The following is a 26203-nucleotide window of genomic DNA, read 5'->3' on the forward strand; positions in this document are numbered from 1 at the left end:
AGCTTCACTGTGTGCCAGCAGCCATTCCTGGAGGGCAGTCAGGCAAACAGACCCAGCCAGTGCCCGCTGCATGACACACAGACAGAGAGGGGGAGGGGGTAGAAACATTAAGATGAGAGGGCAAAATATATTTAAGCTGCTAAGAGCTGATGAGAGGGGGCAGGTTGGAAAAATAGATTGAAAAAAAAGTGGAGAGGCTGTAAAAGAGATTAAGAGGGGGATAGAAGAGAGAGAGTGGGAGATAGAGAGGGATGGGGGCAAATGGAGGGCAACCTGCGCGATGTTTGCATGCACACAGAGGAGCAGACAGGCACGCAGCTCAGAGCAGAGGCAAGAAGAGAGCAAAAATAACTCCCCCCCTCCCTGCTAAAAACTCAGCAGGCCAGTCCTGCAAGACACAACGACCGAGCAGAGACCAACGAGAGGCAGGATACAGAACGGAGTTGGGAGTAAAGGGAGAGATGAGTGGTCACACACACATGTACACAGCACACACAGTGAAGCTTAAAGAGGACACATTTAAATCATCTTTCAGGTTCATATTTGTATTGTGTGCCTCTACTGGGACATGTTGCCATGCTTTAATGTTGGAAAAGGTCTCATGTTCTCATTCTAAATATTTGAGGTACTACTTTACATAGGGTTCATACACTTTTCCACAAATGCTTTTCCATGACCTTTACCTAATTTTCCATGACCAAAACATTACTCTTTCTCAGTGGTACCACTGAAAATGGTTTATTTGAACATGGAACAGGAAAATAAGGTCTGCATATGAAACATGTTGTGCCTATCTAAAACAAATCCAATAGTAGGCTTACTAGCTTCTAAAAGCTAAAGCAACTAAAATCTCTCACCAGCAAAATACCTCGACAGTTAAATGCCATTTTACGTTTAATTACTATACGATACAGTATTTTATTATCATTATAATATTACTATTTCGGCGATTAGATACAATATAAATTATATTTGATGCAACTTTAGTTACATTTCCATGACTTTCCAAAACTTTGGGAAAACTATTGTTTTCCATAACTTTTCCAGGGCCTGGAATAAGCATTTTGAATTTCCATGACTTTTCCAGGTTTTTAATGACCGTAAGAACCCTGCTTACATGAATATTTTTCACTTGATGCTACTTTACACCACTACACTTTGTAGTCACATCATGTACTTTTTACTCCACTTATTTTACAGCTTAGGTTAAGCTACAGTTCAGTATATTAAAGTTGTTCAAATAAACACCATCTTTTCAAATTCCCAACTAAAATTCACACAATGAATACTTTTACTTTTGGTACTTCAAGTATAATTTGATACTAAACCTTTTTTTTGTATAATAGTATTTTTACTAAGTGAGTGAGGGTTTGAATATTCCACGATGAGCACTGTTTTACAAAATGTATTTTTTTCCCCCATAGAATTATTAAATATATATATAACCATTACTAAATAAATAAATTAGAGAAACATTGAGGGATAATAGTACAGGTTTCATCATCTATTAATGCCACCCAACCCAGTCTTGCAAAACAAAATCATTTACTTAATTAGAATGTTGTAACTCGTAACAGAGTATTTTTACACTCAAGTTAAGCTCCTTTTATGATCAGAGCACTTCTTCAACTTGTGGACAGGAGGGAGAAACGTGTGTGAGGAATGAGAAGTGAATGAGCTTCAGAGGAAGGAGGAGGAAGGAGGGGTGAGGAGGAAGGAGGGGTGAGAAGTGAGTCTGCTGTGCCCCATGTGTGAGTCTCTGGGCAGGGTAACACTGCTCCCTCGGCCTCCGTCCCTCTGGACCGCATTAGACATGGCACTCAGATAATACACTGCTGGGGATGTGTGGGGGGGCAGACTGGGGGGGGGGGGGCAGGGGGCTGAGCACGGGAAAATTCTTCCCCGACTTTAATACCACTGGACCAAGACAAGAACAATAATCAGACTCTAAACCGCTGACTGCAAAACATCACGTAGCTCAGATCCAGAGCAGCATGTGGCTCACAGTTATGGAAACACACACACACTAACACACACTTCAACTCTCAACTGTTGTCGTATCGGCCAGGAGTTCTTTGACATAATTATCCCACATTTCGGTAAATACACTCATTACAAGGCTTATTCAATTTGGACCTTCTGTGGTTTGATCTTTTTTGCTAGCGGACCGTTGCTAAGCAGGACGCTCTGGTCAATGTGCTGTCATATCAAGTAAACACGAAAGGAAACAGCAGAAAAGACAGACAGGAAGTAAACACTAAAGGAAACAGCAGAAGAAGACAGACAGGAAGAAACACTAAAGGGAACAGCAGAAAGACAGACAGACAGGAAGTAAACACAGATGGGAACAGCAGAAGAAGACAGACAGACAGGAAGTAAACACAGAAAGGAACAGCAGAAGAAGACAGATAGGACGTAAACACTAACAGGGAACAGCAGAAGAAGACAGACAGGAAGTAAACACTAAAGGGAACAGCAGAAGAAGACAGACAGGAAGTAAACACTAAAGGGAACAGCAGAAGAAGACAGACAGGAAGTAAACACTGAAGGAAACAGCAGAAGAAGACAGACAGGAAGAAAACACTAAAGGGAACAGCAGAAGAAGACAGACAGGAAGTAAACACTGAAGGAAACAGCAGAAGAAGACAGACAAGAAGTAAACACTAAAGGGAACAGCAGAAGACAGACAGGAAGTAAACACTGAAGGAAACAGCAGAAGAAGACAGACAGACAGGAAGTAAACACTGAAGGAAACAGCAGAAGACAGACAGACAGGAAGTAAACACTGAAGGGAACAGCAGAAGAAGACAGACAGGTCGTAAACACTAACAGGGGACAGCAGAAGAAGACAGACAGGAAGTAAACACTGAAGGGAACAGCAGAAGAAGACAGACAGGAAGTAAACACTGAAGGGAACAGCAGAAGAAGACAGACAGGAAGTAAACACTGAAGGGAACAGCAGAAGAAGACAGACAGGAAGTAAACACTAACAGGGATTTTAAGTTGCGTTGCTGTTGGCAGAGGAACGGACTATTATTTCTTAGCGGAAGCAATACGAAAACATTTAAATAAATATTGTGAATCATATCGTTGGTTTATTTATGTATACAAAATATAGATGTGTAGCGTATTGTCCTTTCTGTTACTTAGACATTAGCCCCCCCAAAAATGTAATTGTTCCATCTAACTCTAAACAAACTTACAAATATAGCCGCCTTTAACATTAAATGTGATTTGACATGATCTGAAAAAAGCACAAAAACATTAAATCTTTTTTTCCTTTTAGATTCTTTATTAAATCAATGTTACATTAAACTAACATAAATAATTTTTTTATGAACAAAAGGCACACAGTTCAAATATAACAAAGAGGACGTCTGTACAGTTTCAATAAAACATGTCTACTGTCTCAGAGAGAGAGAGTGGTCCAAGAGAGATGAGTTCCGGGGGGGGGGGGGTCTCAGCGGGAAACGGGTCACCTCTTCAGCCCCCCCCCCGCCAGGAGCTGAAACGGAGGGCACAAAGGCATAAACGCTGACCAGGCACAGCACTGGTATGAAACCTCTGCCGGGAGGTTTTCTTTTTCTACGGATGTGTAAAAGTCCCGCCGAAACTCACGTTCAATGTCCGACTGAAGAGGCCACGAGATCCGTTTCCACTAAATAAAAAAACACGCAGCACAAAAAAAAAATTGTCCGGAGGCTGGGTTAACACTCACGATGATTTGTTGTAAGAGAATGACGGGGAGTTTAATGTTTGTGTTGCTGCTTCCTGGGGATAATACAGCCGGCTTCACAGTACTGGCAGGACGCTCCCTGTCCTGATGGGAGTTTAGTTACAGCCATACGACTTGCAGTCAAATCACGGTTACGACGACTCCGTTTGGTTTTTCCTGCTTCTGCTCCGAAATAAGGTAGATCAAATCCTGTGGTGATCACCGCTAAAATCCTGTAAAGCAAAGTCCAGTCCGGTTGTGGTCGCCCACCTCTGAACACGGATGGTGTCGTCCGTTTGTAGGTCCAGTTTTTGTCCAGTCTGATCCGCTTCCTTACAGTCCAGTCTGATCCAGTTGTCATTTCCTCGACTGTCGGAGCGGCAGATGTTTGAAGCTCAGTCCGACAAAGAGATTCCAATAGAGTCCGTTTCAGCAACAGCTAAAAGTACTCTAAATATCACCGTGTCAAAAACTGTTTCCTTTTGCATCTGAGGTGGGGAAAACTCCGCCCGCCTGGCACCGTGACAGACTGTAAGGTGAGGGGTTTCCAGATTCAGACAGTCCCAGGTCTGACGCTCACACAGCGACGGTGCCCGGTACCTCCTCGTAGTGGATGATGAAGTACGGGTAGCTCTGGTCGTCGTTGAAGATGACGTAGATCTGCGGGTCCACCCAGTTGTCCACGCAGGAGTCGTAGGAGGTCACTGGAGGGGTCGCGGAGGTTGATGGGTGGGGGTCGTCGCATGGAGGGATTTCCTACAGTAAACCTGCATAACATAGAAGAAGAGGAGAGTAAGTTAAAGACGCTCTATTATGGGGGGGTTCCTCTTGTTTCCGTATGAGAAAAATAAAAGAGCTTTTTGAGCATTAAAGCATGGAGACATGTCACAGTCGAAACACTAACCACTAATATGAACCTGAAAACAAGCACAAAACGTCCTATTTAAATGATAACTGGTCAGCAATGGCTTTGGTATTTTAATTATATAACTACAAGTCTGAGAGTTACGTTAGAATAATTCTTATAAAAGGACTGGAATACATTTGCTGATTACAAGGCTGCTGCTCGTCTGTGTGCTTTAGGGCACCTTAAATAATATAAGCATATGCCGTAAGTGCACGAAACAAATGTAGTATATGAACTGAGCCAGCGCATTGTAAACCAGATTGTTTTTCCCTCTCTTAAATATTAATGACAAACCCTAAAGACTTCCATAAATCTCTATCTTTGTTCCACTTGCCATGGGTCATACATAAATCATATTAAAATAAGAACATTTTTAAGCTACAGACAGAGGAGGAGGGGGGGGGGGGGGGGGGGTTCAGTGCCAGATAGTGTTTCAGTTAACCCTCGCTGTGCAGATAACTTCTTGGTCTGGAGGGGGGGGGGGGGGCACTGCAGACTGAGCTGGGCTCGGTCTGATGGGGGCAGCCAAATCAGCTGTTTTACATGTGTGGAGGAGATTTGACTTGTTTTGAGGGAGCAGCGTGGCCCATAGCGTGACTGAATGATGGTTTATGGAAAAGTAGCTCCGGATTTCCATGATCCAAATTAATAGTCATGTGTTCTGTACATGAATCTTGATAGCATATGTGTTATAGGGAACTTATTTACATAAATACATAGAATTAGGGACACTAAAACACGTAACCCGTATCACAGTGCACTGAGACAAACTGTAAAGCATTAACGCATCACTGTACCCTGTATGCAAGGGCTGGTTTGCTTTCACTAACTGTACGGAGGCTCAGTCACTGGTACATTTTTATATACAAAGCCATGTTAGGGAAACTTCCATCTTATATCTGCTCCCTGATCTCACGGAAAATTGTAAGTGGCTACTGCCTGAGATCGCATGCTGTGGTTTTATTAAATGTGCCAACTGCTAGGACTGTCTTAGGGAAGACAGCTTTTAGATGCGCAGCTCCTCTGTCTTGGAATAGTCTGCAAATTAAATGGAAACTGAAACAATCTGGTGCCACTAAATGTTTTTAAAGCTCGGTTGGATGCTAGTCAATCGGAAGCTGTTGGTACCTGTTTATGTGGATAATTATGTAAATGATGCTGTATGATGTCCTTTTGTTCTTCTATTTATGTTTTTATGTTTCATGTGGAACTACTTGAGCAGGTCTCCCTTGAAAAAGAGATCAATGATCTCAATGGGATTTATCTGTATAAATAAAGGTTTGAAATTAAATGAAACCCCTAATAAAAAGAAAATAAACTGTCAATAAATAATCTTTTACAGATTCTAATAAAATATCACTAATAATAAAAAAGCAGCGCATTTTCCACTAACTTAAGGGGGCAAAAAAACAGCATTTTCTGCTATTGTTGTCTGAAAAATTACTCAAATATTTGAAATTTAAAATAAACTACTTGTTATACTTGTTATTATTTATTTTCATATAGATTCAAATAAAATGTCCATCCTTGTTTCTCAAAGATATCTGTCTTTAAATGTCTTGTTTTCTCAGTCTGTAAAGTTAAAATATAATAAAAAGGAAATGGAAAATGTTCCTAATTTAGGGTACATTTTGCAATTTTATCATGAATAATAACCTCAAAAATACTGAACATATATTTTCCTCTTGCCAATTAAACTTATCTAAATAGGGATATGAATTACTAATACAGTGATAAAACATTAATACCCTATCATCAACACCTTTTTTTGTAGTGATTAACGTGTAAAAGAGAAAAGAAAAATCCATAATCAGAGACTTCCTCCCCCCCGTTTAACTGGGTCAACCACAGTCACACACACACACACACACACACACACACACACACACACACACACACACACACACACACACACACACACACACACACACACACACACACACACACACCCACACACACACACCACACACACACTACACACACACACACACACACACACACACACACACACACACACACACACACACACACACACACACACACACACACACACACACACACACACACACACACACACACACACACACACACACACACACCACACACACACACACACACACACACACACACACACACACACACACACACACACACACACACACACACACACACACACACACACACACCTTCCAGTGAGGACTTTGGCCAGGAACATTGCAGTGGACTCCTTTGGGCGAGCGCTTGGAGAAGTTGTGAGAGTAGACAGCTTTGCGGGCGAAGTAGGACCCCTGTCCCGAACATGGTGGCGTGTTTCCCGCCACACCCGGGGGTCGAAGTTGTGTTTGCAGATCCCCTCCACCACGTCGGCCGAGGTGCCGTGGAAATAGGTGCCGCTCGCTCAGCAGCCGGTCCATCTCAGACAGACGCCGGGACATGTACTCCTTCTTCCTGTGGATATGAAAATGATTATTATTATTCATTTTAACAAGACAACATTAGGGCCGTGTATCTGGCCATAAAACATGTATCATTACACCAGGGTTACAATATATCTTGAATTACATTGTATTTAATTTTTATAAATGACCCTTTTTTAGTCATTCACCTTATTTGACAAAATTCCCTTTTTCATGCAATTAAAAAAATCTGTATTTGCAATCATTTAACTGTGCATGTAAAAATACATTTTAATTCCACACAAATGTAATCACATTCATCACAATGCTTTAAAAAGCAGAAAATCTTGCTTATTGAAGAGACAAAGATTTTTGCATGGAAGATTCTTTAGAAAAATAATCTCCAGTGTTTGGATATTAGATTCCGCCCCTTGACAATAAACATTAAAATGTCAAAACGTTCTGTACTCTTCTTGATGAGACTCGGCTCACAGACAGACCATCGCTCAGGTGATGAACTACAGCTGCAGCCGTCAAACCCACAGAGGTTGTGACCACAGCCTTGTTTACTATCGACTGGCTAAGAACATATGGCCTAATGTGTACGCACACACACACACACACACACACACACACACACACACCACACACACACACACACACACCACACACACACACACACACACACACACACACACACACACACACACACACCACACACACACACACACACACACACCACACACACACCACACACACACACACACACACACACCACACACACACCACACACACACACACACACACACACACACACACCCACACCACACACACACACACACACACACACACACACAACACACACACACACACACCCCAACACACACACACAGAAAGCCTGTCAGAGCAGAGAGGCTGTGACCCCGGCGTGACCTCCTGTGACCCTGGAGACCTGACACAGACACACACTGCAAATCATTAACACACATACACACATTTTCAATATCATATGATCCATTTTTGCGTTGAAGCTGTTCAACTTCCTTTCTTTAAAAAAGCAAACACACGCAAACTAGCAGTTATAGCTTCCCTTTCATGAGTGTGGGAAGAGGAAACACACACACACACACACACACACACACACACACACGCAGTGCCAGTCATTGTGAAAGCCTGTGGTACCAGGCAGTGTGTGAGAGTATAACTGTCACAGCTGATGGTGCCAGATCATTGTGACATCCTCATCATTGCCACATCCTCTCCAAACATGTCCCTCTCTTCATGTGTTCATTCACCACTGCCAACACTTTCTCACACAGGCTCTCATTCGCCATGTTCCTCTGTCCCCCTCTCCTCACATTGTTCCTCATGCACCCTGTGTTTGTCGTCCACAGATGATGTTTCTTTCTGCAAGTCAATACTGTGTCAAGTCAATACTGTGTTGGAAGTATTTTGAGATCAACAGAAATCTGGATCGAAAGCTTAACATCTGACATCTTGCCTACAACTTTAGCACCACTTCGGGGCAATAACAACATCCCATAAACATCAACATGACAAACATCTCTCTGTGCTTGCCCACCACTTATAATCATAGCATGCTCATAAGAGCTCCAGCAGTTAAGCAGAGTAACCTTTAATAAAACAGCCACAGATGCATCAAAGGTCACACGCCACAGCTGCAACACACATTGTAGAAGTGTGCACGCAAAAGCATGAAGACACTAAGACCACAGAGAACCTTAAAATGTTTTGAGATAAGGCGCCATTGGTTATGATTGATGGAAACGCTGCATGATTCTGAGTTTAGATTAAGAGATGATCTCCCGCCTCCAGCTCGTTCAAAACGCTGCTGCTAAGAATAACCACATCGCAACAATTCATGCTTCCTCACACTGGCTACCTGAGAGGCCTTTCTCCGAGCTATTCATCAAACCTTTTTATTGCTTTATGTCCCTTACCGCTACTGTCAGGGCTCTTAAACTTTAAAAAGACCTGCCTGAGGAGATCAGAGCTGCAAACACTGTCTGCTCTAATAAATAACACTTAAAAATAATTGCTTTCATGTGATTTATATTTATCTTTTATTACTTATGTTTGTTTTACTCTGTGTTCTGAAGAGGGGGGCAGGAACGAGGCCTCAAAACTCGGGAATTACTTAGCGTTGTGTTGCCAATAACAAGTGTCTAAATAAGACTAAACGTCATCACGCCAAACATTAGCCGCCTTTAGCTTACCGGACGTGAAGTCATGTGACCGTGCTGTAGTTCCTTTATAGCCTAATGTTAGCTTTTTACTTCAAAAACCATAAAGTGGTAATATGTGAAAATGATCCTGCTGAACAATACTTCGTTTAAAATGTGTATTAATATAATGATAATTTATAAAAAAGGTACAAGGCTCCTGGACTCACCTCTTGTATTTCTCCCAGAGGAAGGGGTTCTGTACTCGCTGGATCTTGAGGATCCTGAACTTGGTCTCTGACACGGTTTTGTGGAAAAGGCTGTAAACAGTCCGGTAGCTCCGGTCCTCGCGGGACACCGGCACCTGCAGGAAGTCCTGGCTCATCGTCATGGGCAACCACGTCTCCGGGAAAAGGCTAGGGGGGGTTGGTGGTGGTCGGCGAGAGGGGGTGCGACACGGAGAGTTCCATTGACGAGGACAAAGAGGAGGATGAGGAGATGAGGGGAGATGAAGGGAGGGCACCCAAAGTCCTAAAGAGACAGAGAGAGAAAGGGTGTTCAAATTAAACAATTGACACACTCTTAAAAGTTTGTGATACATATATGGTTTTGCTTTTTTTCCCTTAAAAAGTGGAAATGTTTATTTTATTTCTCATTACATTTTGTTGCAATATAAAAAAATACATAAATGTTGTGCTAATGATGGGAAATGGAGACCCTTAAATGTTGAGTACACGTACCATTATTTCATTTAAATAACTTTAATCAATAAGTCAACAAGCTTGGTTTTACAATTTTTTTATATTTAATGTCAAGCAGTTCATTTCCCGAGGATATTCTACCTCAAAATAACTATATATGCTGCAGCACAGGCAGTATGAGAACAAATACATACCTCTTTGAACATTAAAGCATGTAAACATGTCACAGGAGAGACACAACATATACATTTGAACCTGAACATGTGCACAGTACAGTATGTCCTCTTTAATCTCAAACTATAAACTAGTCATCACAGTCTCATCTCAACACTCCTTTCTCCATATGTTTCCAATCAAAGCTGCATTGCAACGTTAAACTAAACCGCCGTCTGCTGCAACACGTCCAAAATCGTGTTGCTTCCAACTCTCAACAATGACATCACCGCTCCACAGCAGTCGCCACCGACCAAACAAAACAGCAGGAATGAAACGAGACCCCCGACAAGACAACAGGGAGGCGAGCGGAGAACAGAATAAAAAAGCTAATTGCGGAGCTGTCATGAAAGTGACGAAAAAGCTATTGTGGCAGTCGATAACAGTGGTTTAGCTGTCACGTTATCGCTAAGTGTAGATGCTGTTAGCCCTTTCAGTCGTGTGTGTGTGTGTGTGTGTGTGTGTGTGTGTGTGTGTCGTCAAGAGACAGTCATCAGCGAATCTCTGAGACAGTTTTCTCATCTCTCTTTCTCCCTTTTATCTCATCTGTCCGACCTAGATCTCTCCCCCAAAATCGATGTCTCTATTCCCCGTGAGAGAGATCACAGCACACACTGCGGCAGAAAACAAGTGTGAAATGAGAAAGGGACAGATAACAAGGGACTGATGGAGATGCAGAGAAAGGAAAAGAGTGAGAAAGTATGGTGCGGTGACCGGGGGAGGGAGAGTTGGCTGAAAATAACATCGTCGGGGGGGGGAGGGATGACAGAAGGAGAGGGAGAGAGGTGGGGAGGGGTGGCCAATCAAAGCTAATGACCTCAATGCCTAGCACACACTGTTCCTGATGCACACACACTTATTTTGGTCACTTGCGAGGACACTGCATTGGAAAACAACTTGAGCCATCATTGCATTTTGTTCCTAAAGTGTTTGTGATCAGTTCCTGCTAAATGATTAACACACTAAAAAACTAATGAAAAGGTCCCAGGAACAAACCCCTCAAAATGTCACCGCTTCTCTCAGCAGCTCTCTACCCAGTCTGGAAACCATTTATTCCCCCTCTCTCTCTCTCTCTCCTCCCTCCCTCTCTCTCTCTCTCTCTGCCTCTTTTCCTCTCGCTGTGCTCTCTATCCAACTGTCTCTATCTCCCGTTTCCACCGTGTCATTTTTCTGCCTGCTTCTCTCCTGCCCTCCATTTTGTTCCTCTTCTCTCGCCCGTCACTGGCCCTGCGGGAACAGATCGTGCTCGGACTGCAGCTGCCAGCTCGGACACACAGGAAGTGAACACTCTGCAAACGGGGTGAGATGACGCCACTTGTTTCCAATCTGGTGTTTCAGGAATAAAACAGCAGCTGAAAGAGGAAACTTGCAGAAATGTCCTCAAAGAAGTGATCCGATCTTATTCGCAGACTTTCTGACTAGTTATGAGACAAATAAGATGAAATATGAATCGGAAATTAACTAATCGCTCTACTCTCTCTGTGTACCTCTGGTATTGCCTTATCATGTAATTATTCAGGGTCAGCCTTCCCCCTGCACAGGACAGGTCTGTTCAATGCACCAAAACCTTTGTATAGCCGCATTAGAACAGATTAAAAGGTGAACGTGGTGTTCAGACAGTGTATTCAGCCCTGAATGCGACATTAGCAATGTGTACCGACCAGAGTGTGCCTGCGTGTCTCCAAACAGCGAGTCACAGGACACAGAGAGCCACAGGGAGACAGTGTATCACAAACTGAAGAGCTCACTGTGTGTGTGTGTGTGTGTGGTACAAAGTACACTGCTCTGTATGAATGGGTGTGAATGCATGTAGTATGTAAAGCGCTTTGAGGGGTCTTAAAGACTGATAAAGCGCTATACAAGTACAGTCCATTTACCATTTAATGCTAATGGGGTTTCATATCCAAAATACGGAACGTTCTCTTACAAGGTGAACATCAGAGTGCTAAACGGCACTCGGCGAGGTTTGAACAGGAAATAATAGTTTCAAGTTCAGTTTCTATGCTTCGTTTACCTGGAACAAGAAATCTGCAGATCCGCTGAAACTGTTTTAAATCCAGACTAAAGAGTTTTATTTTCGCCGCTGCTTTCGATGAAATAAATTCCACATCTCACACGGCTCTGTAACTTTAATTAGTTCATTTACACCCGTCTTATTCTATATTAGCTTGTTTTAGATTTATTTTAGTCTCTTGGCTTTTTATTGATTGTTTTTAATGTCATTTTATAATTTGTGCAGATGGATTCTGATAGATCACAACTATAAAGAAAAAGGCAAAAAAACAACAACTCGGTAGCATCCAAGCTCGGCTTTTTATATAACATATGTTCTTATTTGAGGCAGTGGCTACAGTGATATCAGGTGTTAAATGTCTCTTACTGTAGGTGTGGTGTCAGCATCACAGAGGACATGAACATGGGCCTCTTCTTGATCTGCCGCCTGAACCCGAACACGGCGTTCTGCTGGAAGCCCTCCCTGATGTTGAGGATGTACTGGTTCTGTAGCGTAATGAAGCGCACCTCCTTGAGACCCCTCGTACTCGCCTCCTCTATGAGCTTCACCACCGGCTGTGTAGAAGAGGAAGAAGAGATTAGACTCTTTTGTTTATCATGTTGACTATTGTGCATTTTCATTCAACCGTGGAAGGAGCAAGAGAGAAATGTCGTGTGATGCGTGGGGCGATGTTCAGATAACAACAAAAGCTGATCTGATAACAACGTCATCATGGGACATACCTAACATTGATAGAAAACAGTCAATCTTTACTTTGGTGAAATAAATATCTTCCAGGCCATAATGACATCACTATGTAACACTCTCTCTTTTATCGGCCAGCAAATTAATGTAGCAATTGTATCATGTAGAAGTGGTTGTGGTTTAAATCTAAAGGGAGTTGGCAACATATACGGTGTATATGTATGTATCTAAATCAATCCCATCACAGTGGCTAGAGACAATCAATTGATGTCTGCCCTTGTGTTCATAAAGCGTACTTGTGTTCATAAAGCGTACATATGAACACACACATAATTGCTTACCTCGGAGTATTCCCTCCAGCCAAAGTTGTCCCTGCAGTAGTACTTCCATCACTGTGTGACAGCTGGGGTGGGGTTGGGGTTTGTTGTGGGCGCGGCGTGAGGGCTGGCGGGAGTGGTGAGTCGTCGTACACGGTCAAATTCCAGGTCACACACACGCATCGCACTAAAGTCTAGGGAAAACACACGACCCCTGGAACACAAAAGTAAAAAAAGCATGGTTAAAAATTAAACAAAAAAGAACTCCTGCAGCCAGTCGGTGAGAAAAAGCATGATGTACAATGACACTGTTGGCTCACATGTGGCTGTGTCATGGTGACCTTGTACTTGAATTCCAGGAAACCTTAAATTTGACCCGAGTGCCCTGGAGCAAGACGACCAAAACCTCTAATTGCTCACTCACTGTGAGTCACAAAGCATGACAGTATCAACCACATGACTAAATCAAATGCAGAAAGTAGAAGGAAGCACACACACCAAAATGCATTAACATAATAATCTTAGTTTACTAAGGTAAAAGTAAGATAAGATACGAACATAAGAGATTCTGTCATTATGTATATCAGAAGGAAAACTGCCAAGTAATACGTCATTTCTGATGTTTTACTGTGTAGCATGATGGCTATAGGAATAGTTAAACATCTGTAGAAATATGTGAGAGGAGGAATGTCAGCAACACTTTAAAGGACATTTTAGGATATGCTCATTTAAGCTAAGAATTAGATGACAAGACTGATACTTTTCCCATGTAGTCGAAATATGAAGCAACCAGATATGAGCAAAGCTAACCTGCTGCTTATGGTAGCAGCAGGTTAGCTTATATTTTAACAATATAACATGTTTATATAAGAGAGATGTTTTAATTAGGGGAAGAGGGATCTTGCTGTTCAGTGGTTTTCCCTTGTGTTCTGCCTTTATGCTAAAGAAGCTAACATGCTGCTAACTGTAGCTTCACATTAGCTTGCAGACATGAGAGTGGTATCGTTCTTCTCATCTATCTCAGCAAAGAGCATTTTTCCAAACATGTCGTGATATACCTTCACATGTTTCCCTCTTATTTTGTGATACTGACAGTGGTTTTCCTGAGAGCCATGATAAGCTAAAGAGCAATGTTTTTGCCAAATGCTAAAGTGTTAGCATCCCTCTTAGCAAGTATATAAATGGTGGAAACAAAAATATGTTATCATGTGGATACAACCTCCCTTAACCCCTCTGTCTCAAAACGCATGGGTCATAGCCCCGTTGGGTGTGTATGTTCTGAATGTGTGTGCATCAGTCTCTCTACATTAGCTCTCCATAGGGCCTGTGGCAAATCCTTTCTGGGTCAGACGTACCACTCACGTAAATGTGGGCATCGCAGACTGGCACGCTATGCCATGGACATCAGCCAGACAGAGAGGCAGACACAAACACACACACCTTTAAACACACACATGCATCCACACACCACATAGCCACATGCAAACTTTACAAAGCACACAAACACACAGCATGACGGTGTTAATGGGCTCATTGATCTTTGCCGGGAAACTAATTGGATGTCAAGTCAAAGGTTAGACATTGGGGAGTGTGGGTCCGTCTGGAAATGTGTGAGTGGGAGTTTCGTTCCCGTGATGTGTGCCGTTAGGTTCGTTCCAGAAAAAGCATGTAAATGAAGTGAACGATAATACTCAAAAAGCTGAGTGCGTGTGTGTGGACCTTGCTGAGTAATATATTTCAATGGCCTGAAGAAGTGAAACCTCATATCATAATGGAACAGTGATATAAATATTCAGTTTCATCTCCTGCAAGTGCAATTACTGGTCTCTGAGGTCCCATCAGTTTCGATCCCTTTTCTGATAATGAGGCGTGCCGAGTCCAAAACTGATATGAATACTAATTATATACAAAGTTTTACGACTCAGTGTTTCTGCCAAGTAACACTGAGGCTGCGTCTGGTGAAGAGGAAGTGAAATAAGATTTTCTTCACCAAGCAAATGAAGAAACAAAACAGTAACTGCATGGGGAGTGAGTCAGATGACCAGAAAGACCAGGCAGATGCATAACGCAGATATCCTGGATATCTTTCTAAACTGCATTCAAGCATTTCAAAAATAACTAAGAATCCATGTTTTCGGTTTCATGCGGAGCGAGAACGGATACATAGAAGAGAGAGCGCAGTGGAAAGGGTCACCAAGAAACTGAAAATGTGGCAGGAACAAATAAGTGTGAAAAAAGAACATCCTTTTCAGCACTTCTGGTCAGCCTGTTCTCTGCTGCTCACTTTGTTCTCTTAATTTGTTCTCCATTTGTTCATCGGTTTTGCCCTGTTCCCCGTTTCACAGCTTCTCTGTGTATTGAAAAGGAAAAATGCACCTGCTTCTCTCTTTTCCTCTGTCTCACAGTACAGAAACAGTTTCTGCCTGGGACGCTGTGTTGTGTACGAGTGTGTGTGTGTGGGTAAAACCTAGTCACTGTCTCACACACAGAGACAGACGAAGACAGGTCTCTAAAGAGGTCAGTCAAGCCTTTCACAGCGTCCTTTCCCCTCCCTCGCTCCCAGACTAGTTTCTAAAAATAAAATTCCGGCAGTTAAATTAAGTGCACTGAGATTCGGTGCTTTCAAAGCCGAAGGCCAATCAAAAACTTGGATAGGGACACGGAGAGGCACTCCCACTCTGGCATGGCTGACACTTTCAAGACCGCGCTTGAAAAGGCGGCCGTTTGAATTTTGTGCGCACACACGAAAGTCAACAGAAAAGGCGACTCGTCCGAGGAGGTTTACATGACGTGCGAACGGAAAACCCTGACTAGGGAGGGGTGTTTGTATGCTAAAGGAGAAAGAAAAAGGCCCTGAAGGCTAACTTGTTCTAATCATACTGCCTGTGTTGTAGCACCTCTTTTCACCATCTTTCTGAAAACTCGCTCTGGAGGGAACACCGGGATTTTAGCCTTTGCCGACCATTTACATGCACACAAACCTGTATAACACACAACAGGAAAGGGAAGATTCCAAAACGCATAATAGGGCCTCTTTAAAATAACTCACTGGCTGTTGGTTCCCCCACACACACACACACACCTTTGAACTTTCTCACGGCTACACACGCACACGGACCCGCATACCAGCATCAGTCATGCTATTGTGAACGTCTCGGGCTAGGGAAAAAAAAATAACACGAGAGCTCAGTCACTCGCACATTCTTTCGACAGATTCATGTACACACGCGCAAACTTCACCCTGTCACGCCTTGATAAGTCAACCCAATCTGCTGACGAAGGCTTGTTTCTCTCACACACACAGACAGCTTGATGTCGTGGGTTGGTGTTATTTCCTCATGTCAGAGCTCATCTCAGTTATCTATTCAAATATGGCTCATTTGATTTTTTACACACAAAGAGAACAGGAATAAATGTCTCCTGCGTGTCCCAGGTCGTCTCGTTTGTAATGTGTGCGTTTCTTTTCAGACCAAAAGTTCACAGTGTCCTTTCCATTTTAAACCTCCCATTAAATGTTCTTTTCAGGGCGCAAATCGTGAAAAAATGTGGCGTTAGATCGGAAGATAACCGAGTTTGACATTAAAAATAACACTTAGTGACACTTGAAAAAGAGATGAGTGCTGAGGCAAATCTCACACACACCCCACATCTCTTGCACCTCTCGAGGCCCCCGAGGGATCAAAAAAAGGAGATACAAAGACGGAGAGGGGAGTAAAAGAGGGGGAGGAGATGTGCAGGAGGAAATATCCATAAAGGAGGAAAAATGAAGGCAGACTGAGTAATAGGAGCAGAGCGACCCAGACCTCGCCCGACTGATTCATGACATGGGCTGTCTGACACGACACACACACACACACACACGATGTTTGATTATCTTGCCACCGCCCCCTTTCACACACGCACAATCACCACCGGCACACAAGCTTCTCGTAGACACAACCATCCTTGATTTTCTTTGAATCGTTATACAATGAGGTGACACGGAATCCCCCTGCGATATAAACACACACACCCACGCAATCACACACACCTTGGTGTCAGGTCACTCTGCCCTTGGTACTCGGTGACTCTTTATGTCAGTTAATGACAAGCAAGGCTTTTTATCACCTAGCCGACAAAAGAGGCTCTCTCAATTGCTCACACACACACAAGTAAAAAAAACAGGTATAAATCATTTTTTCAAGCCCTCCTTACAAATATATTACAGAAAATTGCTGTGATTATAGGAGATTTGGTGCTGAATGTGTTTTCCTGTAACAGAGGAGCGGATTTTATGTACCCTTTCTCACACACACACACACACACACACCACACACACACACACACACACACACACACACACACACGTCTACAGCGGAAGATGATCAAGGTACAACTTTAAGAAGCGATGACTGCGACATTCCCCCTAACTGCTGAGTTCATGACGAAGGAGGATTAGCCGGACCTGCTCATCATATGGATGGGATTAACCTGCGCTATGGATCATACACACATGGGAACAGCTCAGCGCAGAACACACACTCACACAATGAGCCGGACAGGACATATAATCAGATGCAGACACACTAAAAACCACTCACTCTGAACCGAACACAAACACACGGGGCAGATGGCAAAACAGTTCTGTGTTGCCATACCGACAGTAGGGCTTGTTAAGTAATCTGCTGCTCTTTAGATCGCTAACGATGTTATCATTTGGATGTGGTAACCACGGTGATATTCACCCTGTGTGTGTGTGCAGTTGCCTGCATAAGAAGATAGGCTGGTTTGCGTTTCTAAAGAAGAGTATCAAAAGAGCTCGCACACACACCCAGGAAAACACAACGCACAGAGTAAATGTGTGTATGCCGCACATTTTCCCAGACCTTTAACCAATACTGACTTTACTCAAAGAACTTGCTTTAGAGATTTTAGCCTTGGCAAACTATTTACATACACAAAAACCTATATTACACACTACAGGAAAGAGAAAACCCCAACAAGTATAATAGAGCCTCTTTAAGATTGCAAAAAAAGGAAGCACCGGCACTTAAAATACATGTACGTGAGTGTGTTAGTGTGAGTCGTTGGGTGGGAGGTAGAGTGGTGTGTTATGGGTGTTATGTGATGACAACTGTTTTCCATCAACTGAATTTGTTTCAATTTTTTTCTGTGTTATATAATACATCCCCCCAACAAACCATTTAAATAACATTCACATCCACCTGAGGCAGCACCACCACCTATTTAAAGTCCTAACCTGTGGTGTGAATAAACACAGGTTAAGAAGAGTTCAACACTTTGAAACAAACACTACACAGTCAGGGATTAGCTAGTGTTGACTTCATGTCGCCAAAAAACATACAAACACTGTTCATCACAGAATGCATGTGTGTGTGATTGAAAAGGTTTTACGTCATGTCAAGTGTTGACTCTCAAACCTGTCTAAGAGTTTCAGCCAACATTTGAAATGTGTTGCAAGTGTCTGGCATGGCGTAATTAAGTGGAAATGAGCACGAGTTCAGTCAGTTTCTAGCTGTGTCAAGACTTGTGACAACCAATTATCAGAGAATATGTTAGTGGTCGACTAAACTAAGAAAATAACACTAAGAAAATCAAATGAACAGCTTGTATAGCTATATAAAAGAAAACTCAAATCGTGTTAAATAGTGAATAATACAGGAGGTTTCCTAAAGCAAAAGTTAGATAATTACGACAATAAGCGTCTAGTCTTTCTACTTTAGTGTCAGTTGAATGAGCCAGATGTTCCTGTAAGAGTGTAACACACACACACGGCCTGCGAAGAATGTGGATTAACACCACCAGGTGCATATCCTGTTTGTGAAGCAAAATGCACTTTGCATAGAGTTTCAGTTGAAAAAAAAGGGAGTCAACAAGTCAGACATACAAATCTTACGCAAACGTGTGTGTGTGTGTGTGTGTGTGTGTGTGGTGTCAACACAGGCATAACCAGAAGACAAACGCACACGGGCACTCAAAGGGCTTAGTTCATAAGGCCAGGCGACACCTGGACCATTGTTCCCATGCACTTTGATCCATTTTCTTTTCAAGAGAAATATATTTTCTAACATTTGGACTGAATATGATGTGAATGTATTATATTTTTTAGGTTTCTAAAAAAAATTCTCATTAATTTTGTAGTTTATTTGGGACTTTTCCTGCGAGGGTCTAAGGACAGATGTTGATGAATGCTGTACACCTTATAAGGCAACCTGAAACAAATGTCAATATCAATTCCATTTGATTGATTTGATAGTTGAAAGACGTGTATGATAGTTTGAGGGAATAGCGGGATAACGCTGTGTCATCTTTACACGATTCAGAGGATAATGTCACTATGACGGGGTTTAAATCTGTTCTGACTACAGGTGCAAACGTGCTGCAACGACGAAAAACACTTCCATTAGGATGCATTTTGAAAAACAATCTAAATAAAGTACATTAGAGATCATACTTGAAATCATCAAAATGGACAATTTAAAGCCGTGCCTGCTACACTTTAATCAAACACGTAACTGCCTGAAGCAGACAACTCAATTTGATAATGGATTACCTCAAAGTCATTTTTTCAAAACAAAACGTGCTCTAGTTTGTGGGATAGTGAACTGATGTTTTTTTTGGTTTGTTTAAACTACAAAAACAAATTCTTATTATGTATGTATTTATAGAAGGGCCAAGCATACAAATACATTAATCTCAGCAAAGACAAGAGATGCAATATGCCAGATTATAGCTAATAGCTCATTTCCACCTGTGGTCCTCCTCACAGAGTTAAGCCCAACAATATCTGTATGTTCAACCTCTTCCTGTAATAACTATTGAAACAGGAAACACTACGAACAACAGCCTGAAACAGTGAGAGGATTCGTTTTTAAAAGGATTCATCAAAATAATATTTTTAAAAACATGCTCTGTTGAGGACTTTCTTGTTTTTAATGAGATAGTAAAGTGCCATGTTTCTGAGTTTGTTGCACTATTTTCACTGAGAAAATATTCAGAATAATAATTGTTAATGAAAGTGATCCTTGATTTCCATGAAAATAGTCGCATGACATCATGGTTAAAGATAGGGTTAACGATTTATTAAAGTAACATTTATTATAAGCAGAATAAACGATAAAACAGCCAGGGTTCATAACAAGGTGCTCCATGTTGTGCGAGTGTGTGAGTGTGCCTGCCTGCAGTACAGTTTCATAGGAAGTGGTGCATGCTCCTTTATGTCACCCCACTGAGGCTTTCAATCGCATGCATGTGTGTGTATCTATGTGGGTGTGTGTGAGAGTGAAAGAGAGTTTTATCCCTGTCTGCTAAAAGGCGTGCGTGTGAGCACTGCAAGCCACTGAGCTCCACTTCGTGTGAGCTTCTGCGTGCCAAGCAGCAGCAGTGTGTGTGTGTGTGTGTGTGTGTGTGTGTGTGTGTGTGTGTGTGTGTGTACACATTGGCGTGCATGTCTATGACCGAGGGAAGGGGAGAAGCTGCCAACTGCGTCTGTGTCAGTGACCGCACAAGGCAACAAGGGGGTCATGGAAGTTCACAGCTTCTCTGCCATGAGTGGCGCAAAGTCTCGGCCAATCACAGGGGGAGCAGGGAGATACAGGAAGTAGATAAGTGTTGGACCGAGTACTCAGATCCTTTGCTGAAGTAAAAGTACAAAAACACTATGGTTTTTAAAATAGGACATTACAGGTAAAAGTACTGATTTTGAAAATGTTACTTGAAGAGGCCCTATTGTGCTTTTTGGGGTATGAACATGATAAAGCGTGTAAATGTCACGGTAGACACAAAACTAAACGTACTTCAAGCATCAAAAGTAAAAGTACTCATCATGCAGAATTTATCTTTTCATAGTATTATATGATTATTTAATATAATTTAAGAGCCTTTTAGCATTGTAGTTTCTCAGTGTGGACAAATGTAGATACTTTTAATAGTGTGGTTATTAGTAGTATAGTACTGCATTATACCGTATCATCATAGCATATGTAAAAAGTAAAATGTTTGCCTCTTAAAATGTAGTTGACAAGTATAAAGTAGCTTTAAATGGAAATACTCAAGTAAAGTACAAAAATGTCAAGAAAGAACTTGAATAAATGTACTTAAGTTACTTTTCACCACTGGTAAATATGCAGAGATGGAGTGGCGTGACAACACACAAGCGGTTCCAGTAAAAATGTATGTCAGTTAAACATTAACTACAAGAAAGCCAAAAAACACACACGCAAGGGAGATCAATAGACCAATACACACATTTACGGCAAGTGTGACACGAGACACAGGTTTGCAGAACAGCTGGGAGGTTAGTCGGCGTCGGTGAAACCAAAGAGGAAGCCGGCCGAGGTCTACTGTTTCCAACAACCAGAAGTGCTTATCGCTCAGCTTACTGCTCCATTGTTGCCGTGTCACAAGTGTCAAATATTTGTTAATTCATGGGTACTTGTGACACGGCAACAATGTCCCTATATCAATTTACAACACAGTAGCCTTTTCAGCAGGATTTACCATTGATGGAAAGTATATTCACTTCACATATTCATTTTTGACATATTTGTACTTTAGAATATAATTTTAAACTGAAAATATTGTACTTTTTACTCCACTACATTTATCTTAAGGTCCCTTTGTAAATCTAAAAGTACATGCTGACAAACAACTATACTAAAAGGCTATTGCATGTATAAAAAAACGAGTAAATACACGATTTTGTAAGATATCGGAAAGCAATTCTGTTTTGTACAAAAAATAAAACAACCTTTACCAGCTGTGATGAACGCAATCCAGTCATTTCGTAAATATGATTCTGAAATGGGCTGCACTATAAGTACTTTCTATTTTTGTACTTCAAGCATATTGTGATGCCAAAACTTTTGTACTAGTAATATGTAGAAACACTACTTTGATTTAAGGGAAAAGGCTGAGTAATTCTTCCACCTCTGATTTCAGTTCCCATTTTGAGATGATTGAATTGAAAGTGAATGAACCCCGTGCCCACAGGTACAGACAGCAAACAGAAAAGATCTTATATCTAAACATAGATAAACACAATATAGAGTGATACAGGTTTCAATGAAGCGGAACACTTACTGAAACTTGAGCCTGACTTGCTCATTGTCCGGGTTGCAGTACAGCCTCTCCAGCTGTTCCTGGGACTCGTCCGCCATGCTCTGCCACGTCTGGGTGCAGGTCCTGCGGATCTGCCAGTAGTACGGCAGCACGGTGTGGTGGTGGGCACAGTCATTACCGTACACACACAGTCCTTGGAGGAAATCCACACAGATGTCCACAGAGTCTGACTGGTGTGTGTGATATTGGAGCTGAGTGAGCAGCTCGAACACCAGGTCCAGGGAGGCCTCTTCACTCTTATCCTCAAATAGGATGCCTTTGTCAGGCAGCAGAAGGAGGGCCTGGGGGCCCTGGGTGCAGTCTTTGACCGGAAGGGTTTTCGGCCCAGAGGTTAAGAGGTCATTGCTTTTGATGCTCCCCTCCTGGTGGGAAACCTGGGCTGCAACTGAGGGGCGTATATCCCTGCCGGGGGACGGTATTGTCACTGAGCTCCCCGCTGCCCTGAGGCCAAGTTTTGGCTGAAAGCAGGGGCTGGGGGGGATGGGATCCGGGATCTTGGGTCGCTCCGCCCGCCGCTCTGTCTCCTCCAGCTCTGCAGTAGTATCGGCTATTTCCACATCACCGTCCCGGGTCAATAACCCAGCCCCAGAGGTGGCGTCCACAGCGGCTCCGGGGGACTTGAGACATACCTGGGCCATGCAGGTCTGCTTCACCACGGCCGCTGCACACAGGCTTCCTGGAGTCCGACTCGGATGGTTCCGGGGAACAAAGACCCCATCCCCGGAGACCAGCACGTCCGTGCTCAGTAATGTGGTCAGGATGGGATCCTCTAGGGCACGGTGGAGGCATTTGGCGTCCAATTTCCTCTGCTTCTTCTTGAAATAAGGTTTCACCAGAGGTATTTTGTCCGGGAGCCCCACGATCTGCTGTTCCGTAAAGTCTTCCCCTGTGTCCATGTTTAAACTCATATCCAGGGAGATCCCAGTCGGTAGTACACCGTCTGCAGATTTCTGGAGAATGTGCAAAGTTTTATCCATGTTGCCCTCCTTAAACCCTGACCGTCCTGAAGGAAAGAGAAAGAAAAGGAGAGGTGGTCATAAAAAGACATAGGCACCTATAATCCAATAATCTTAGTTTCCAAGGTGAAGTCATCTCAGTGCATAAAGCGGTGATTAATAGTTTGTTGGTCTGATGTAAAAATAAATGTGAACACTCATCTTTCCTTTCCTGGAAAGGAAAACAGTATCTATGCTGAAACGAAACCAGTGCCACCCCTCAGAGCACAACAAACACACTGATCCCCAGTGGTGGGAAGTGACTAAGTGCATTAACACCAAGTATTTTTTTTGACATATTTGTACTTTTGAGTATTTCTATTTCATATACTTTTACTCCACTAGATTTCAGAGGCGAATATGGTATTTTTTTACTCCACTAGATTTCAGAGGCGAATATAGTATTTTTTACTCCATTTACATTTATTTAACTCTCACAGTTACTATATATAAAAACACATGATATGCTGATATAATATAATGCAGTAGTAGTCTACACAGTCTTTCAAGTGTCTTGCTCCACATCGGTTACATGTATGCTATTACATGTATAAAAACAGGATAAAATAATACTATTATAAAAAGATCAATGTTGCATAACGAGTAAACTAGATGATAATATGTATGTCCTTTTAATTATTCTGAAATGGGACATTGTGCAGGATGAGTAGGCCTACTATTGTACTTTAAGTCCATTTTGTTGCCGATACTTTTTTACTTTAACAGGAGTATCATTTTGAAATCAGGACTTTTACTTGTAGTGGAGTATTTTAATAGCATAGTATTTGTAGTTTTACAAAAGTGAAGGATCTGAGTACTTCTCCCAACAGGCTTAGCCCGTAATGACCCGCAGGATTCATTAATATCAGCCACATTAAAGACACATCAGGATATCCTCGTGTATCAGAGTCCTGGAGAGGAGCGGGTTCATGAAGCTACTTGCAGCCGGTAATTGAAGCGGAATAAATGACATAATCCTGCTGTAGGGAATTTGAGACCAGAGTCACCAGTTTCAGATTAAAATGATTTAAAAAATGTGAATATTTGATGGGACTGAGTCTTTCGCTGCTACTCTCTCTGGTGTGTGTCTGGTCTCTCTAACGTCATGCCTGTAATTACAGCTGCGCCTCCGAGCGAGCGATAAAATCATCGCTGTAACAAAACCCCCCCTCTCCAGGGACCATATATTTTGATCACGGGAGTCCGATACGCGGGCCCTGCCGTCTACGTGCCGCTTACAAAGCGCTGCCCGAGCAAGTTTGCACGTAGGCTACAGTCTTCTCCCCCCCCCCCCCCCCCCACCCCCCCCACACACACACACACACACAGACACCAGGCACTGCGGCGGAGCAGCGACAAAAGATAAACGGGGCACCCCGGAGCTTTATTTCAACACACTAGCGAACAAACACTTTTTTAGCCAATCTGTACGGAGTTTAAACGCATTAAAACCCGCATAGAGAAGCCCCGCAGTACGCAGAGCGATTTTTTTTAAAGCGCAGTTCTTCCACCGGACCCCTTTTCGACATTTCTCAGACACAACGAGACGAAAAAAAAACCTACCTGCGCAACAAAGTCCGCCCCTCTCCCCCCTGCTCTCGACACTCTTCTCTGCGTTAAATCCAGTGCGTACATCGGCGGAGCTCCGTATCCAGTCTGGAGATTAAAGTATCCGTGTCTGGACTCTGCTAGTCCGGTAATGCTTCCTCGTGTTGCTCGCTCACATGTCCCTCTCTTTGTATCCTTGTACCGGATAGAAAGGCGCAGGAGAGGAGCGCAGACCGACAAAGAGCGAGGCACAGCTGTGTGGAGAGACGCTCCGCTTCCCCGGCTCCGCAGCGCCAGGCCCCGCCCCGTAACCTGCTCTCAGGCGGGGCTTCAGAGCGAGGGAGGCGGCTTGGGAGCGGAAGAGCTGCTGGGGGATGGGGTGGAGACTTATTATACATCCATGGGTGGAGATCCCATGGTGGAGATCCTCGGAGTATAAAAACCGAACTGAACGAGAGGACAACACCATTTATTAAACAGATGATAATATAAAATCAAATGGAGAACATCAACAACACTGAATAATTATTTGATTAGGCCTATATTGGCAAAAATCACATTCACACATTTATTTTTCTCAAAATCTCTCCCGTATTTATTGGATTCTTTAATGAAATGACTTTGGCAAACTATTTACATACACTATTTACGGCACTAATGAAAAGTGAATTACATTTTTTTAAATCAATTTTATTTGTTAAACTTTGTAAAGCGTCTTTAAGCAAAAATCCTTTGTGACCACTTGTGTTTTTTAATTCAATGTATTTATTTTTATTTATTTACATATATTTTTGTTATTGCATTTTCATTTATTTAATTATTTATCTGTTATATTTATTTATTTAATTACTTTTTTCATTTTTTATATAATACGCCTCAGTACATGGATGGGATCTTTTTCTGATGTTGTTGTGAACACTGTTGTTAAATTAAGTTAAAAAAAACAAGAAATGTCATAACATCAGAGGTGGGAACAGATGTTGTATTTTTGGGGGAAATTTCACAAATACAATAAAAAAATCTTTTTCAAAGCCACACCCCCACATATGTCATATGTTTGAAAATCCCAGGATGTCCTCTGTGGAATACACTTGGACTTAATGCTGTGACATGTATAACCTCAAAGTAATGTACCAAAACCTAATGTGCTCCACAGAGGACAACAATTAATGGGTGGGTCTCTGGAGGTTATAGAGATGAGTTAGGCACAATTTGACCTAGAATCAAAGCAATATGCCCCCATTATTAACAAAATAAGTACTGAGAATCCAACCAAAACCACATTTGTATTGACAAATATTTCTATTTTAATATTACCTTGTGTTTTTTGTTTTTAACTTGGAGCTAATTGGAGCTGCCTTATGTGCATCTTTTTTTTAATCAAGTACATCTTAATCTAACAGCTGTCAG

At 42.3% G+C, this 26203-nt stretch overlaps 1 protein-coding gene across 1 annotated transcript; it reads right to left on the reverse strand.

Annotated features, from left to right (window-relative positions):
• Positions 1 to 3269: 3269 nt before the first annotated feature.
• On the reverse strand, positions 3270 to 25106 carry tiparp (TCDD-inducible poly(ADP-ribose) polymerase). The gene is given in 13 exon segments (XM_034224597.1): positions 3270 to 4411; positions 4413 to 4482; positions 6809 to 6840; positions 6842 to 6916; positions 6918 to 6938; positions 6940 to 7005; positions 7007 to 7070; positions 9432 to 9628; positions 9630 to 9732; positions 12496 to 12683; positions 13155 to 13344; positions 22212 to 23253; positions 24809 to 25106. Coding segments are annotated over 12 exon segments (2142 nt in total). The 5' UTR covers positions 23228 to 23253; positions 24809 to 25106; the 3' UTR covers positions 3270 to 4291.
• Between the last annotated feature and the right edge of the window lie 1097 nt (positions 25107 to 26203).

Source organism: Gymnodraco acuticeps, unplaced genomic scaffold (assembly GCF_902827175.1).
Source record: "Gymnodraco acuticeps unplaced genomic scaffold, fGymAcu1.1, whole genome shotgun sequence".
Lineage (NCBI taxonomy): Eukaryota > Metazoa > Chordata > Actinopteri > Perciformes > Bathydraconidae > Gymnodraco > Gymnodraco acuticeps.